This window comes from Quercus suber, unplaced genomic scaffold (genome assembly GCF_002906115.3).
Source record: "Quercus suber isolate HL8 unplaced genomic scaffold, Cork oak 2.0 scaffold_11, whole genome shotgun sequence".
In the NCBI taxonomy this organism is placed as follows: Eukaryota; Viridiplantae; Streptophyta; class Magnoliopsida; order Fagales; family Fagaceae; genus Quercus; species Quercus suber.
The window spans coordinates 95447-112739 of NW_027069477.1; the positions used below are offsets into that span (position 1 = coordinate 95447).

Consider the following 17293-nt stretch of genomic DNA (forward strand, 5'->3'; position numbering starts at 1 on the left):
AGTTAACAATTATAAAAATAAAAAATCATAAAAAAATAACCTCCCTCTCTCTCAAATTTTTTTTTTTTTGAGGAATTCTAATTATATAAGTAAGATACTAACTAAATATAGATCATTAGTTTTACTCTAATATTACAAATTACAACTAAACCTATGAATAGGTTTAGCTATTTCATAACTATCAAAGAAAAAAAATAAGGTTTAGTTATTCCATTACAATATCTTTTAATTTTAGTAATAAAAATTACTATTCTTGTTATAATCTCCACTCAATGTACCAATAAAGATTACTTACTTTTTTCCTTCTTGGTATGGTAACTATATTCTGGATTCTGTTAAGCATGAACATATATTGAAATGCATGCAAGATTAATGAATGATTCTTAATGAAATAAATGGTCTTTCTTTAGCAAGCCAGCTTAGTTATGAACTGTGTGGTAATGTAGTTTCTTCCTTGTTTCTCCAAAAGACCGCCTTTCAAACATAAAGTTTGTTTGTTTGTTTTTACATCATAAATGCAAACTTTTGGCTTTAAAATCTTCTTATTCACTCAAAAATTTTAAGAACAACTTTTATTCTGTTTTAATATCCTGTTTACAGTGTGTAATAACATTCCAAGATTGTGTGAGACTTTAAGAACACAAGGGTGGTGTGTGTATATATATATATATAAAGTGCTGTGTGAGTTTGAAAGTGTGTCCAAGGAGAAGCTTTGTGAGAGCCATGACAAGTTACGATGAAAATGGAGACCCTAAAGCAATGTCACTTGAGAAGACTCAATCCAATACTAACATGACTGGTAACTCCCTCTCTCTCTCTCTGTCTCTAACACAAACACACAGAAAATAGAGTTTCATAATTCATGATTCGTCGCATTTTATGTCATGATTCATGAATGCTACATGGATGGCTGGGTATGCATGCATGAAATCAACCTCATTACAGAACATGTTTTGTTTCAATTGATGTAAATTACGTTTCTCTTGGATTTGTTGTGTAGTTCTACTTCATGGGAATCATAGTTTACCCTGGTTTCATAATTCACCACCCTTTTTATTTTTTGCTATGATCGATGAAAATTGCATGTATGTTGGGTATGCATGACAACAGCTTTAGCACAGAACATGTTTTTCTTATAATTAGTGAGTATTATTATTATTATTATTATTATCCACTCAAAAAAAATAAAAATATTATTATTATTATTATTATTTGTTGTGTAACCTTGTCTACTACATGTTTTGTTTGTCATTCGTCTACTATACAGAAAATATTGTGAGAAGAATTACGTTCTTCATCACAATAGCTCATTATTTAATCGGGTATTGTTTCTCAACATTCAACGAGAAACATAGCTCTGAAATATTATTAAAGTTGACACAAAATTTTGTTTAAATCCATGATAACAGAGGCACTTAATTGATTTTTTTTTTCATCTTAATAATTTCAGAAATAAATTTTTAAAGAAATAATTTTATTTTTTCTTTCAAATTTTTTGCATTTGACTTTTAATAATGTGGTCATTCTATATAAGCAGGGGATGAAGACAATGATAGCCCAATTGAACAAGTTAGACTTACAGTTCCTCCAACAGATGACCCAACACAGCCAACATTGACATTTCGAACATGGGTTCTTGGATTGATATCACGTGTTGTTCTTTCTTTTGTAAACCAATTTTTTGCGTACCGCCAAAATCAGCTGTCAATTACACCGGTCATAATACAAATCCTTGTGCTCCCACTAGGGAAGCTAATGGCTGCATATCTTCCATCAAAGCCAATTCGAGTCCCACTCACAAACTGGTCCTTCTCCTTGAATCCAGGGCCATTCAATTTGAAGGAACATGTTTTGATCACCATTTTTGCTAATTCTGGGGCTGGTGGGGTGTATGCACTTCATATTGTTACTGGAGTCAAGGCTTTCTACCACAGGAGTATCTCTGGTGTAGCAGCCTATATACTATCACTAACTACTCAGGTATATTTGGATTCTGGTTTCATTCTAATGGAATTATGGCTATAGCCAACTGATCCTGTTTCTCACATAAAGAATGTATGATACAAGAACTCATTTGTTCACGTTAGGAATTAAGCCGCTAGTAAAAGGTTGTACCCGCTGCTCTAATGTGAATAAAAAAAGTGTCCTGACATCAATTTATTACACAAAATGCTTCTTAGAGTGTTATTCCTACTACATAACCGTTTTTCACATGAACTTTTCAGATGCTTGGTTATGGATGGGCTGGACTGTTCAGAAAATATCTTGTTGACTCACCTTATATGTGGTGGCCTGCAAACCTGGTCCAAGTCTCTCTTTTCAGGTACACCATCCTTTCTTTATACTGAGATTGCTTATTTTAGAAGAAGAACTAGTTCAATGTTTAATTGACAGATTGGTCTTCCTTGTAATGAACCAAGTAATATTTGAAATGCAGGGCATTGCATGAAAAAGAAAACAGACCTAAAGGAGGACTTACAAGGATACAATTCTTCTTCATGATTTTCGCAGCAAGCTTTGCTTATTACATTGTTCCAAGCTATTTTTTCCCCTCAATATCAGCTATCTCCCTTGCTTGTTTGATTTGGAAGGACTCAGTCACAGCCCAACAAATTGGTGGAGGGATCAGTGGCCTTGGACTAGGCTCATTTGGCCTTGACTGGTCCACTATAGCTAGCTTTTTGGGCACCCCCTTAGCCACACCAGGGTTTGCCATCATCAATATTTTAGTGGGGTTTATGTTGTTTGTCTATGTCGTTATCCCGATTGCTTATTGGAGTAATGCATATGATGCCAAGAAGTTTCCTATCTTTTCTTCCCACACTTTTGATCACACTGGACAACCCTACAACATATCCAGAATTCTGAATGAGAAAGCATTTGATATTAATCATGCAGCTTATGACAGTTACAGCAAACTTTATCTAAGTGTGTTCTTTGCTTTTACTTATGGTTTGAGCTTTGCTACTCTAACAGCTACTCTTACTCATGTTGCCCTCTTTAATGGAAAGTAAGCTTCTTCTTAAAATCTTCTATTCTATTCTCTTGCAAAAGTTTTTTTTAGTTAAAAGCCTTTTCGTGATTTTCTCCATTTGGGTAAAAACATTGAGCAGAACAATCTGGACACTCTGGAAACAGACAACAAGTGCAACAAAAGATAATTATACCGATGTGCACGCGAGGTTAATGAAGAAAACTATAAACAAGTCCCTCAGTGGTGGTTTTGTACCATTTTAGTTTTAATGGTGGCTCTTGCCATGTTTGCTTGTGAAGGTTTTGACAAACAACTGCAACTCCCATGGTGGGGACTATTAATGGCTTGTGGCATTGCGCTGTTTTTTACTTTACCCATTGGAATAATTCAAGCTACAACGAATACGGTATGAATAAGCCTACATTGATAAAAAACAACAAACATTCATTCGAATGAGTTAATTACATTCTACATTATTTTGCATCCAATTTGTACAGACTACAATTCTCAATATGATGTATTATTGTTAATTGTAGCAACCAGGTCTAAACGTGATCACAGAATTGGTGATTGGGTATATTTATCCAGGGAAGCCCTCGCTAATGTGGCTTTCAAGACCTATGGCTACATTAGCATGTCACAAGCACTCTACTTTGTTAATGACTTCAAATTAGGCCACTATATGAAAATCCCCCAAGGTCCATGTTCATTGTGCAGGCAAGTGAATTAATACCAGTAACAATTATATGAAATTTTGTTTACTATTTCGATATAATGACACTAGTTGTTAATTTACATTCTCAGTTAGTTGGAACACTTGTTGCTTCAAGTACCTACTTTGCCACGGCATGGTGGCTTCTCTCAAGCATAAAGGACATATGTGATCCGTTATTATTGCCTGAGGGGAGTCCTTGGACATGCCCTGGGGATGATGTCTTCTACAATGCTTCCATTATTTGGGGAGTCATAGGTCCACTCAGAATGTTCACAAAATATGGTATCTACAAAGAGATGAACTGGTTCTTCCTCCTTGGCTTCTTAGCTCCTATTCCTGGCTGGTTTCTCTCACGCAAGTACCCCAACATCAAGTGGCTTAGACTTATAAACATGCCTATCATCATTGGAGCTACAAGTAGCATGCCACCAACTAAAGCAGTGAACTATTGGGCTTGGGGAGCTGTTGGAATTTTCTTCAATTTCTATATTTACAGAAAATTTAAGGCATGGTGGGCTAGACATACCTATGTCTTATCTGCTGCTTTAGATGCTGGGGTTGCCTTTTTGGGTATCGTGCTTTTCTTCACTCTTCAATCCAAGAATGTAATTGGTCCAGAGTGGTGGGGGCTGGACATGGATCATTGTCCATTGGCTTCATGCCCCACAGCTCCTGGGATTGTGAAAAAGGGGTGCCCTGTTTTTTGAGATGATTAAGGTTTATGTCTTGAGCTCATGTGACATTCAATGTCCTCCGATGCCTGTTGAAGTCCTAGTTCACCACTTTGATATATATTTCTACATGTTGGGATAAGTCATTGTAAAGATGCAAGCCTTTTTGGTAATTAAATATTTATTTTTTCAATTTCCAAGATTGGTTTGCATTAATCTGAAGCGGCTTGTTATAAGAAAGAATAATTATTTTTAATATATAAATTATTGAATTTGTTTATTGTTCTACAAGTGGAAGGATGGAACCACTATCATCAGTAATCTCTCTATGCAAAAAAACCATCTTTAAAAAAGAAGCCAATAAGATAATGTCTAGAAATGCAAAATAAATTTAGACATGATTGTATTGCATCACTGCACTACCAAATTTCTTGCAAACTGACGATTTCATGCATTCAACCCATATTACCAGATAGGAAGAGCACCATATGCAATAAGCTCCCTCAGATCGTGCATTGCAACCATTCCAGAACCACTTATAGCACATCTGAAGTAAACTCATCAAAAAATATTTTAAAAGTAGCAAATTAGCATGACAACATTGTCTGAAAATAATGCACATAGATTTCTCAATACCTTGTCCTGAAAATGATGTGGCGTACTAATTTTGAAATGTTGTGAAATTATTGTGGCCTTTTGTTTTGTCCATAGCATTACTTTAAAAATAATCTTACCCCCTCCTCCCAATGCAATCCTTAACCCCTTAAACCTATAAAAAAAAGAAAAAGAAAAAAAAGAAGAAACCCAACTAACAACAATAAAAATCAACCCAAACAACAAGATTAGGCCAAATAACAATAAATAAATAAAATATTTAAATAAAAAAACCCATTAAAAAAAACCCTAATCATTCAAATTCTTAACTTGTTCATTCTACTTCATAAAAATAATTCATAATTTTTTCCCCCCTAAAACGATACTGTAGTGGTATTAGGCGCAGGAGCTCATTATCTATATTTATGTTGGGCTTGAAGCCCAAGTTGAGGATCAGAGGTTGTTCGAGGAGGAGTAAACATTATCAAGGGAGTCCATGTTAGTGGATGAAGATGTCAATTTTGGTCATAATGGCACAAAAGGGTAAGCCGAGGACCAATGTCACCTCGGCTAACCAGAGCCGAGGTCCAAATAGGTGGTTTGCCATCCAGGGAGTTCTATTGGTACAGATAAGCATTGCAGAAATATAGGACAGAGTGGAATCCTAAAGTATCAAAGGAAAAAGCTGCTACAATCGCATTAAATGCTCTGCAGCTAACTCTCTGGTCACATTAATGTGAAAGTGATATTTGAACAGTGGTTTTCTACATTACAGCTACTACACCAAGACTTCAAGAAGGTGCTGATGGGACAAGTATCAACACTAACCATTTGGACTGCACGTGGAGGGTAGAGATGAAAGAGGAAGGTAGTATAAAGGAAGAAAAGGGCAGTGAGAAAAGGGGGATCGAGAAATGAAGAGAAAACATTGTAGCATCAAGAACTGACTTTGTAATTAAACTTGAGATAAATACATAAGAACCAATCTCCTTGGACTTTTCTGAGGACAATTTTCTTCAATTTAAATCATTCTGGCTTTTTGCTCTTGTCATCTAAATCCACTTTACTTGTTGTCCAATTCATTTTAGCCCAGTTTTTCCAACTCACTTTCTACAAATTCATTGTTTTAGGCTTTTTGGGCCTGAGTCCATCAACCTTTGGGCTAGGAACTCAAATCTGGTCCTTATAATTGGCGTCGTCTATGGGAATTACTGGTGTCATAGTGAGTCTAACGTTCAACGATGGTAAGTTAAGGTTCAAACCAGGTAAAATCCATGGAATCTCAATGTTGAGATCACTTCCATGATCTTGAGCAAAAGAGAGACTAGAAGGGGAGCATGCACACTACCCTTACAAGTAGGAGTCATTTTAGGGGTGGTAGCCACCTTTCTGAAGAGAAAAATACTAAAGCCATGCAGTTGGAGATTGATCACTTGAAGAGAAGCTTACGCCATGAACAACGGAGGAGAGCTCCTTCCATTTCTGACTTCTCTTCTAACGGTGAAGAGGACGATAATTACAGGCGCAGATTAAGGACTCCTCCTAGTGAGTCTTTCTTGTATGATGAAGACTACCATCATGAGCGAAGAAACAATAATTCATCTTCGAGAGGCCTAGGAAATGACGCTATGAGTAGAGTACTCAACCAAATTTTCAAATCACCTTTCACACGCAAGATTGAGGCAGGAAGACTTCCTTGGCAGTTCACTCAGCCCACGTTCACCATGTACAATGGTTGAACAGACCCTATGGAGCATGTTAGCCATTTCAATAAGAGAATGACTGTGCACTCTAAGAACGAAGCCTTGATGTGCAAGGTATTCTCATTCAGCTTGGGGCCTATGGTGATGAGGTGGTTCGATGGTCTGCATGTAGGTTTCATTGATTCCTTTAAGAAACTCACTTAGGCATTTAGATCCCACTTCATCACGTGCAGCTGGGTTCTGTGTTTCCTAGTTTCAGCATTCTTTATGCATATGACATTCAAAAATTTACGTGCATGTATGAAAGGCAAAGCAGGCAGGAAGCCATACATAAAGTCAATTGCCTCTCTTCTTAGCTAGCTCTAGTGCTTGCAAATAATGACATAGACCAAGTCACATCCCTGAAGAACGCAAGTACACGACTCCGCGCCCATGTTAGTGTAAGAGTTCATAACATTTTTCTATCTCTTTTCTTTCTTTTCAAACAATAAAACCAAACTCCCTACTAAACCTTATTGCACATTCAACAAAATTGCAAAGCATTTCATAAATTCACAAAATTTCTTAGTGTCCACTTGGCAAAAATTATTTTTGCTATTATTAATAGGTCTTATTGCACTTTTTGGTACTATTCATAGTTTCACTTTACTATTTCAGCTAACTTTTATTTTTATCTATAATATTTTTAGTAAAATGTTTCCAATTTTGGTCAATTAAACAAATCCCAAATAGACCTTTAGTGTGTGACACTCTTGGAAGTTGGAACAACCCATAAGAATTTCTAAATTTTGGCATTAAGATCCATAAATTTCATAGCCCACTTTCAATTCTCTACTCAGGCCCCACTCCCAAAAATTGATATTAAAAGTACAATTGGATACTTTTTTTTTTTTTTCAACAATTGGATAAGTTTGACAAGAACGTAATTACAAATTTATAGTTGTTCCTTTTAGGCTATTTGTTCCTTTTAGGATTCACATGCCCAGGCATGAACTGAAGAATAATTAAAATTTAAAAACAAACTTATAGTTGTTCCTTTTAGGCTATTTGTTTCTACTTATTCAAACTGTTCATTTTCCTTTGTAGAATCGCAATCCTTACTTGCCTGCCAATATATTTAACTAATCTTAACATAAAAGTCTTTCATGCATGAAGACCATTTGTTTTGGTGGAAATCAAAAGCAGGTAATGTTATGCATTCACTTATGAGCTGAGAAGGCTTGTACGTGCAGCGTGACTCCCAGAACTTCGCAACAGGCAAATTAATTACTGTAGCTGAATATAAATTAATTAATTATTTTTATTTTAAAATATAGAACCACCGGTGTAATATAATTTTAATGGTGGAAGGTGCTAAAATAGATTAAATAGTTTTAAAGTAGTTTTAGTATATTTAAATTAAATTAGGAATATCATAACTGCCTGTGTTATTAAGAAATTTAAATTTAAATTAAATAAAATTTAATAAAAATAAAACTTGAATATATTAAGTTATTGTCAAAAAAAAGAAAAAGAAAAAGAAAAAGGAAAATACATGAAGTTTTACAATTTTTTTTTTTTTTTTTTTTTTTTTTTTTTTTTGAGGAAATTGATCTTTCTATTTTGTTAAGTTTATTTAAAATTTTTATTTTTATATTATTGTCATTATCTATTTGCCATTGATATTAATATTATAAAGATATTTAAAATTAAATTAGTATAAAAAATATTTTATAAATATACATTTTCTTTTCTTTTCAAGGCAGCCGCAGGGGGTTCATTTTGAACCAGGCCAGAAATACATGTGCAGCCGCCCCTGTGAGACAAGTCTCACAGGTTGTGTTGATTGGCTATTGTGGAAAGCTCCACTTGCTTTCGGTGAAACCTCCCGGAACTTACTTCCCTCACTACTAAATGGCCATTGAAACTGTGCCGTCAATGATATAGTGATCTCTGCAAAGATGTGTGCTCACAGTACTGTATTAAAGCCCATTGTGTGTTGTCTAGAGTCTCCATGTCCTATCTTAGCGTACGAATTTGCTGCCATTGGCATCCTTGCATATCGAATTTATGTCAAACGAGTTATCTTGTTTTGTTAATCCAAAATCCCATAGTGGACAAATTAAAATTCTTCAAATCGCTTGAATACTTTTCTGTTTTGTTAATCTTTTACATCCAACACCAGAATTGATGCTAAAATACCTGCTTGTCACTAACATAGACATCCCCTTCACTTCAGGGAGCAACTACTAATTATGCTTCAAATTCTTTGTTATCTTGTTTGAGAAGAAGAAAATTTTCTGCTAGTACATGAAAGATTCAACATGGTTCACCAGATTCACTGATACTGTACAATAACCATGTCCTCTGTTTTTCTTTTTCGTTTTTATCTTTTTCTTTTAGAAAATTCTCAGTTCCTAGCATGACTAATACTATGCTAATACACCCAATGCACACTCTTAAGTGATAATCCACCTCACTAATTTAGTTTTGCATCCATATGTATAAGAGTGTAATCCACCTCCATATGTAAAAACATTAACTTGATGACAGCCAGATAGTAACATATTGATATACACGACAGTTATGAACTCAGTTGTACATGATCAAATATTATCATTTTCACCAATATCTTAGTTTTTATTCCATAAAAGAAGTCATTCAAAACTGTTATTTTTCAACAAACTAAATCTATCAAAGAGCAACAACAATGTACTGGCTCGGATAAAACTCTCAAAAGAACAAAAATGAAGGGGGATTGCAACGTGGGTTAACCTCAATTTGGTTCGTTGTCTTGTTGAAAATGGAGTGTATATTAATGAATTTTTACTAAAGTCACTGTATTATCTTCTCTCTATCTGTTTTTTTTTTTTTAATTTTTTTTTTTAAAATTCTATGTAAGTAAATGCTTAAAATCATAATTTTATTAAAGAGATGATTACTCTATGGAAGTTGGCCTTGAACACTATTGGTCTCTAAAACTTACATAATGAGCATTTTTAGTTCATACCGTTTCAATATATCAAATAAGTGTTATCAGTCCCTATAATTTAAAAAATGAGCATCGTTGATCCTCTGTTTATTTTATCAGTCTTCTTATTTATGTATATAACAGAACAATAAGGTGATATTTATTTAATGATATAAAAATGTGGTGTTTTTCAAAGATTACAAAGTATCATTTACAAAAGATTACAAAGTATCATTTACAAACTCTTATAAGTTTGGTTCTTTTATGCAATTTAAACCCATACCTCTATCTCTCTCTTACTATACCTTCACAGGTATTGGAAAGAGTAATATCCACCACCTACAAATTGATGCATCACCAATCTAAGAATAAATAAAAATAAAAATTTATTTATTATGCCATAAATCGAGTACTAAATTTACAATTATTAGCTAATAAAATTTAAGTAGTCTTAACATTTTTAAATTATGGGGACTGATAACACTTATTTGATATATTGAAATGTCATGAACTAAAAATGCTCATTATGTAAGCTTTAGAGACCAATAGTGCTCAAGGCCAACTTCCATAGAGTAATCATCTCTTTAATAAAATTCTGATTTTAAGCATTTACTTATATAAAATTAAAAAAAAAAAAAAAAAACAGATAGAGAGAAGATAATACAGTGACTTTAGTAAAAATTCATTAATATACACTCCATTTTCTCTCATTCCTCTTAATTAAAAATGGGTTTATACTAACACGCTACAATCAAAACTGCATGCAACAGTTAATTTCACTATGCATGGTTTTTGGTGATGGCATTGCAATTGGATGTGTTAGTGTATAGTTGTTGATGCGCAGGGCTTGTGATTTGGATTTGGATTTGTGGGTTTGTTGATTTTTATTGGTGGAGTTTGTAGACAGGGAAAATTTCCGACCTATCACAAGCTGACGCGTCACACTACCAAGTCCACAAAATACGGCCAATTACATAGCGCCGCGTATTGCTGCTAGGTTTTGCTATCATTACTCAGAAACCAACAGAAATTTGCCAAGTGTCATGCAAAAACCAATCACACATCATCGCACGTGTAAGCGATGACATAATCCGCTTCGCACGTGTAAGCGATGACACAATCATTCTAGCATGTGCAGGCGATGACATAAGCGGACCAATCAAACTCTGCCACGTGTCACCAATCAGACTCCGCCACGTGTCACCAATCAGACTCCGCCACATGTCGCTTACCTACCCCTAAACTCCTATAAATAGAAGCCTTCCTAAGGCATTTGAGGGGATCTGAAGAGAGCTGAGGGGATTAGATCAAGGAGATCCAGAGATTTGGAGAGAGGACCAGGCCATTGGAAGCACTCAGAAGTCCAGAAGCTCTGCCGGAATCAAGCTCTAAAGCCTCCAAGAACTTCAAGAACTTCAACTTCGAATACGAAGAACATTCGAAGGAAAATCATCCAAATCAGCCGCCTAGATCCAAAAGTTTACTGGAATCAAGCTCAAAAGCCTCCAGAAACATCAACAAATCACAAATCAGTGAAGCTCTACGGATTAAGCCTCTAAAGCCCCGAAGAACTTCCACCACAAACCTTCAAGTACGAAGAACATTCAAAGAGGAATCATCTAAATCATATTCCTAAATCTCAAAGTTCACTGGAATCAAGCTCAAAAGCCTCCAGAAACCTCAACAAATCATAAATCAGCGAAGCTCTACGGATCAAGCCTCTAAAGCCCCGAAGAACTTCCACCACAAACCTTCAAGTACGAAGAACATTCAAAGAGGAATCATCTAAATCATATTTCTAAATCTCAAAGTTCACTGGAATCAAGCTCAAAAGCCTCCAGAAACCTCAACAAATCATAAACCAGCGAAGCTCTACGGATCAAGCCTCTAAAGCCCCGAAGAACTTCCACCACAAACCTTCGAAGACGAAGAACGCACCAAGGACACGAAGAACACGAAGAACGTGAAGAACAAAGGATTTCTAACAAGCTCATAGCCAGAGATTCATTGTAATTCCGTTTCAACAATCTTCGATCCATCCTTCAACCAAATTGAAGGATACTTTGTGTTCAAGTGAAAATCACATTACCACAAATCCAATTAACAAATCTTTCAAGGAGATCGAATCAGAGGATCACTCTTTTGTAATTACAGAGAATTGTACTACACATATATTCAATACAAATTCGCATTTGTGACACTATTTTACTTGTTTGACTTATTTCGAACCGAGAAATTTAGTCGTCCACAGAGTTATGACTTATGAGTTTGGTGTTGCATGAATATTTTGAATTGGGCATGTCTTGTATTGTGTGATTTCTCAGTTTTAGATTGCATTGTGTTAAAATTTTTCTTTTTAACCCATCAGTGTTAAATTGGGTATGTGTGGGCATAAGAGGTTTAAAAAAAAATGTATTTAGTATTTGACTTTGTCTCAGGAGCTGTCTGCACATTTCAAATTGCAGAAAAGTTTTGTTCTGAAAAGAAATGTAGAGAAGCTGAAATAGTTTAAGGGGTTTTCTTTAGACATTAGAGTTGAAGAGATTAAATTGTTGTATTAGAAAGATAATCATCTCTAATGCGTCAAAAATGTCTTTTGGCCAATAAAATAATTTTATTTTATTGATATATCTAAATCATGGAACCTGGGAAAGAAATAGGGACCTGAAATCAGAAGTTATATGTTACCTAAATTTATGAAGGGAATGAATATATGCCTAAAAAGTTGTTTATTTGTTGTCACCAAAAAGAAATTGAGAATATGTGGCCTACTTTTTTGATATCTTTCATTCCTGATGTTATTATGTTTATTTGATGGGAATAAATATAATACTGTTAAATGAGTTTCCATTCTAATGAACATGGGTGAATATAGTTAGCTGAGGGTTAAGTTGTCAGTGTGAGGGAAACATCATAAAAGCAATGTTTCTTGCTTACATGCATGCGCTGAGCTATAGTTGGCACTACATTACACATAAATGTTAGATCATCTGTTAATATTTGGTTTTTTGCAATGCAATTATGCTTGAGTTTCCTGTTAAAGTGGAGGCTGTTATGTCCTCGGAAGAGTTTATTATTGTTTCAATGGGCCATTTCCACATATTTTTACTAACTCATGTCCTGTAGTTCATTTAGTGGGTTTAGTAGATTGACCATAAATTAGACTTAGTGATCTTTAAGCTTTGTTTGCACATACATCTTACATAGGATGATTGGAACTCCATGTGTATGAGCTTGGTCCTTTGAGGTTTATAGCTACCTAATGTTCATAACTCTAATGTATGTTTCTGAATTTGTTTGTTGTGTCTTGGGGTCACACATGATGATTATTATGTGATTAATCATTGACGGGCTAATCTTTTCACAAGGACAATTTGTTTCATCCATTCCTGCGCTTTTTCGCTTTCACTTTTTCCTAAGCAATTAAATGAATTGTACATTATTTACTATATATGTATATGTTGTTTCTCATTTTCTTTTCTTTTTTTGTTGATATGGCTATGCAGTCTCTGTCTTTCCATCTTTTAGAAGACATAGTAAGAATATGAGTAATTTTTCAGTAGAGAATGTTATGAGTAGAGGATTCAGCATAGAACATAATGCCTTTCATGTGGCACTTGATAAATTTGGAGTCTTTGTAATCTTTGAATTGCTCTAATTTGTAGTTGAGTTTGATATTTCTTAATTGTTAAAATCTCATTTATCTTGTTTGCCAATTGAAGTATAGTAAATATTGAGTTTCTTTCTTTGGCATAAGTATTGTTCATTTAGATGGGAGTAATATGCAGCCTTCACATAGGCCATACCTGATGAATTGACATGTAACTAATTAGGTGGATCGTTTGTGGTCTGCAAGAGTGGAACATATAACATCTATCACTGTCTCAAGGAACAATGTCTTTAGTAGTGTCATTACTTGTTACATCATTAGTAATTATCATATTGGAGAGAGAGAGAGAGAGTGTTGTATATATAGGTATATACAAGGATAGGTTGTAATAATGATGGTCAATTTGGAGAATATGGTTTCATAAAGTGAAAATTCAAGTTCTGGAATTTTCTAAGTGAAAATTTGAAATTTGAATTTTTTGGAATTTTCTAGTGACTATTGAGAAAAATTGAAGATGCTTCAATCTTTGTTAACCGCTTTGTGAAAAAGTAACTAACTCTTCACACGTGCTTTTTCATGAAACATAACAAGGTTTCAATCTTTGTTAACCGTTTCATGAAAAAGTAACTAACTCTCCATGCATGCCTTTTCATGAAACATAACGAGGTTTCATGAAATAACTAACTCTCCATAAGTGCATTTTCATGAAACATAACTCTATGGGTATAAATAGAGGCTTATGTTCTCTTGAAAAAACTAATTTCACAGAATCAAAAGTTGGAGAGAAATACAAGAAATCCTGTGGTCATTCTCTAGAATTGTTATCTGTAGAACTCAACATCTTGGTTGTATCCTGGAGACAAATTTAAGATAACCCTTTAGCAACAAAAGTGTGGGGGGCAAATATTGTCTAAGGAAAACAATATAGTGTCTCAAAGTTATCTACTTTCCTTTTGTCTTTTTTGTTAATCTCGTTCTTCCATTATTACTTTGTGTAATATTCCTAACAATCTTAGACAATATTTCCTACAATGGAAGGAGCAAGTGATGTTTCAGCATTAAAGATGTTGAATTATGAGTTGGTGAAATTGGATCACTTTGATGGAACCAATTTCTCTCGATAGAAAGACAAGATGAAATTCTTATTTACTGCACTAAAACTTTTCTATGTCTTGGACCTGAATTTGATGCCTTTTCCTCCTGCGAGTGACGAAGATACTGATGAGATTAAGGCACAAAGAAAGAAACGGGAGGAAGATGAATTGATATGTAGAGGGCACATTCTCAATACTCTTTCGGATCATCTCTATGATCTCTACACATCAATGAAATCACCAAAGGAGATTTGGAATGCTTTGGAAGCAAAGTACAAAATTGAGAAAATAGGTACGAATAAGTTTATTATTCAAATGTATTTTGATTATAAAATGCTTGATAATGTCTCAGTTTTAGATCAAGTGCATGAGTTATAGATTTTGGTCAATAAACTCCGTGATTTGTCAATCAATATTCCTAAATCATTCCAAGTGGGTGCAATCATTGCGAAACTCCCACCAAGTTGGAATAATTTTAGGAAGAAGCTTCTGCATATGTCAGAAGATCTCACTTTAAAACAATTTGGACAGCATCTTCGAATTAAAGAGGAAAGTCGGGTTAGAGACGTGACTAATACCGATTCTAAAGTGAATGTGAACAATGCGAGCAATGTTCAAAGTGGGAGTTTGAGGAAGACCAATAAGCACTTGAAAGTGAACAAAAGTGGAGTGGTTTCAAGAAGAAAAACCCTAAGAATCCCAACAGGGACAAGAAGAATCGAGCATGTTTCCATTGTGGAAAGAAAGGCCATTACGTTTGCGAATGTAAATTTTAAAGAACAAGAAAAAAGATGAAGAAGGCAATGCCATTGAAACTAATGTCATTGAGGACATCGTTGCTATGGTAAGTGGCATACATATTGATATGATCACTGAAGTTCATATGACTACGATTGCAAATCCTTTTGATTGGTGGTTCGATTCGGGTGCAACGATACATGTGTGCAACAACAAGAAGCAATACAAGACTTATGATGAGTCTTCCATAGAACAACAATTGCTAATGGGCAACGATAATAAAACAAAGGTTCTTGAAAAGGGCACCGTTGAAGTGAAGATAAGTTCCGGCAAGATGATGATCTTGACCGATGTTTTTCATATACCCAATATCAAGAAGAATCTTGTGTCTGCCAATTTGTTATGTAAGAGTGGTGTAAAAGCTGTACTTGAATCGGACAAGTCAATCTTGTCCAAGAATAGGATATTTACAGGAAAGGGCTATGCTATTGATGATATGTACAAACTAAATATTATTAATAAAAAAGTTTCTGGTTGTGCTTATATTGTTGATTCTTCATATTTGTGGCATGCTAGATTAGGACATTTAAATTTCAAATACTTGAAGTTTATGTCAAAGCATGGTATGATTTCATATAAGCATGATGATGAAAAAAAAACGTGAGATTTGTATTCAAGCAAAGATGACAAAGAAACCTTTATCTAAGTTAGATAGAAATTCTATTGTGCTTGAACTTATACATTCTGATGTATGTGAATTGAATGGTGTATTAACTAGAGGAGGTAAAAGATACTTCATTACATTCATTGATGGTTTCTCTAGATTTACATATGTGTATTTAATGAGAATAAATATGAATCATTTGACATGTTCAAACGTCATAAAACTGAAGTAGAAAATCAAAAGGATAGAAAAATAAAAATCTTACGAAGTGATAGAGGTGGTAAATATTTTCCTAATGAATTTTCTACGTTTTGTGAGGAACATGGTATAATACACCAAAATTCAGCCCCTTATACATCCCAACAAAATGGTTTGGCTAAAAGGAAAAATAGGACTCTTGTAGACATAGTAAATGTCATGATCTTAAGTGCAGAGCTTCCATTTATTTTATGGGGAGAGGCATTGCTTACAGCATGTCATGTGCACAATAGAGTACCTTCCAAGAAGATAAAAGTATCTCCATATGAGTTATGGAATGAAAGGAAACCAAACCTTGATTATATCAAAGTGTGGAGGTGTTTAGCCTTTTATAGAGTGGTTGATCCAAAAAGAACAAAGTTAGGACCAAGAGCTATAAAAAAGTGTGTTTGTAGGTTATGCTGAAAATTCAAAGGCATATAGATTATTAAACTTAAACTCTAATAGAGTGGTGGAATCAAGAGATGTTGAATTTATTGAGGATAAATTCAGTAAAGATTCCATGGATGTTTTGATACCTACTCAAACACATCAAGGTGACTTTAATCCTAATACTATTTTGAGTGGTACTAAAAGGATTGAAAGTGCTTTACCAAGTGAACAAAGAAAGAGTCAAATGATAAGAAAAGTAAAGAACTTTGGTCCAGATTTCATTTCTTATCAAGCTCAATTGTACCTAATTGAAGGTAATAGACAAATGGTGCTAAATAAAATTCCCATAGTGTTTTACACAGAGGATGATCCTAAAACATTTGAGGAAGCTATGACTTCTAGAGATTTGTCTTTTTGGAAAGAAGCTGTAAATGATGAGAAAGACTCAATATTATCTAATAATACTTGGGTCCTAGTGGATCTACCTACTGGTTCAAAACCAATTAGTTGTAAATGGGTATTTAGAAGAAAGTATAATACTAATGGATCAATACAAACCTTTAAAGCAAGGTTAGTGGCAAAAGCTTTTAAACAAAGGGAAGGAGTAGACTATTTTGATACCTATGCACCAGTGGCTAGGATCATGTCTATTCGTGTGTTGTTAGCACTTGCATCCATATATAAGTTGATTGTACATCAAATGGATGTTAAGACAACTTTCCTAAATATTGATCTTGATGAGAAAGTTTACATGGAACAACTTAAGGGTTTTGTACTTCCTAGAAATGAAAAGAAATTTTGTAAGTTAGTCAAGTCTTTGTATAGCTTGAAACAAGCTCCAAAACAATGGCATGAGAAGTTTGACTCAGTAATTTTGTCAAATGGCTTTGTGCATAATAGTTCCAACAAATGTATGTATTCCAAATTTACAAAAGAATATGGAGTTATTG

The 17293-nt window shown here is 34.3% G+C and overlaps 1 protein-coding gene across 1 annotated transcript; it reads left to right on the forward strand.

Annotated features, from left to right (window-relative positions):
• The first annotated feature begins 585 nt into the window (after positions 1 to 585).
• LOC111994168 (oligopeptide transporter 1) lies at positions 586 to 4553 on the forward strand. The gene is given in 10 exon segments (XM_065778473.1): positions 586 to 799; positions 1538 to 1980; positions 2226 to 2323; positions 2438 to 3010; positions 3114 to 3190; positions 3193 to 3380; positions 3511 to 3568; positions 3571 to 3660; positions 3663 to 3691; positions 3779 to 4553. Coding segments are annotated over 10 exon segments (2250 nt in total). The 5' UTR covers positions 586 to 723; the 3' UTR covers positions 4397 to 4553.
• Positions 4554 to 17293: the final 12740 nt, after the last annotated feature.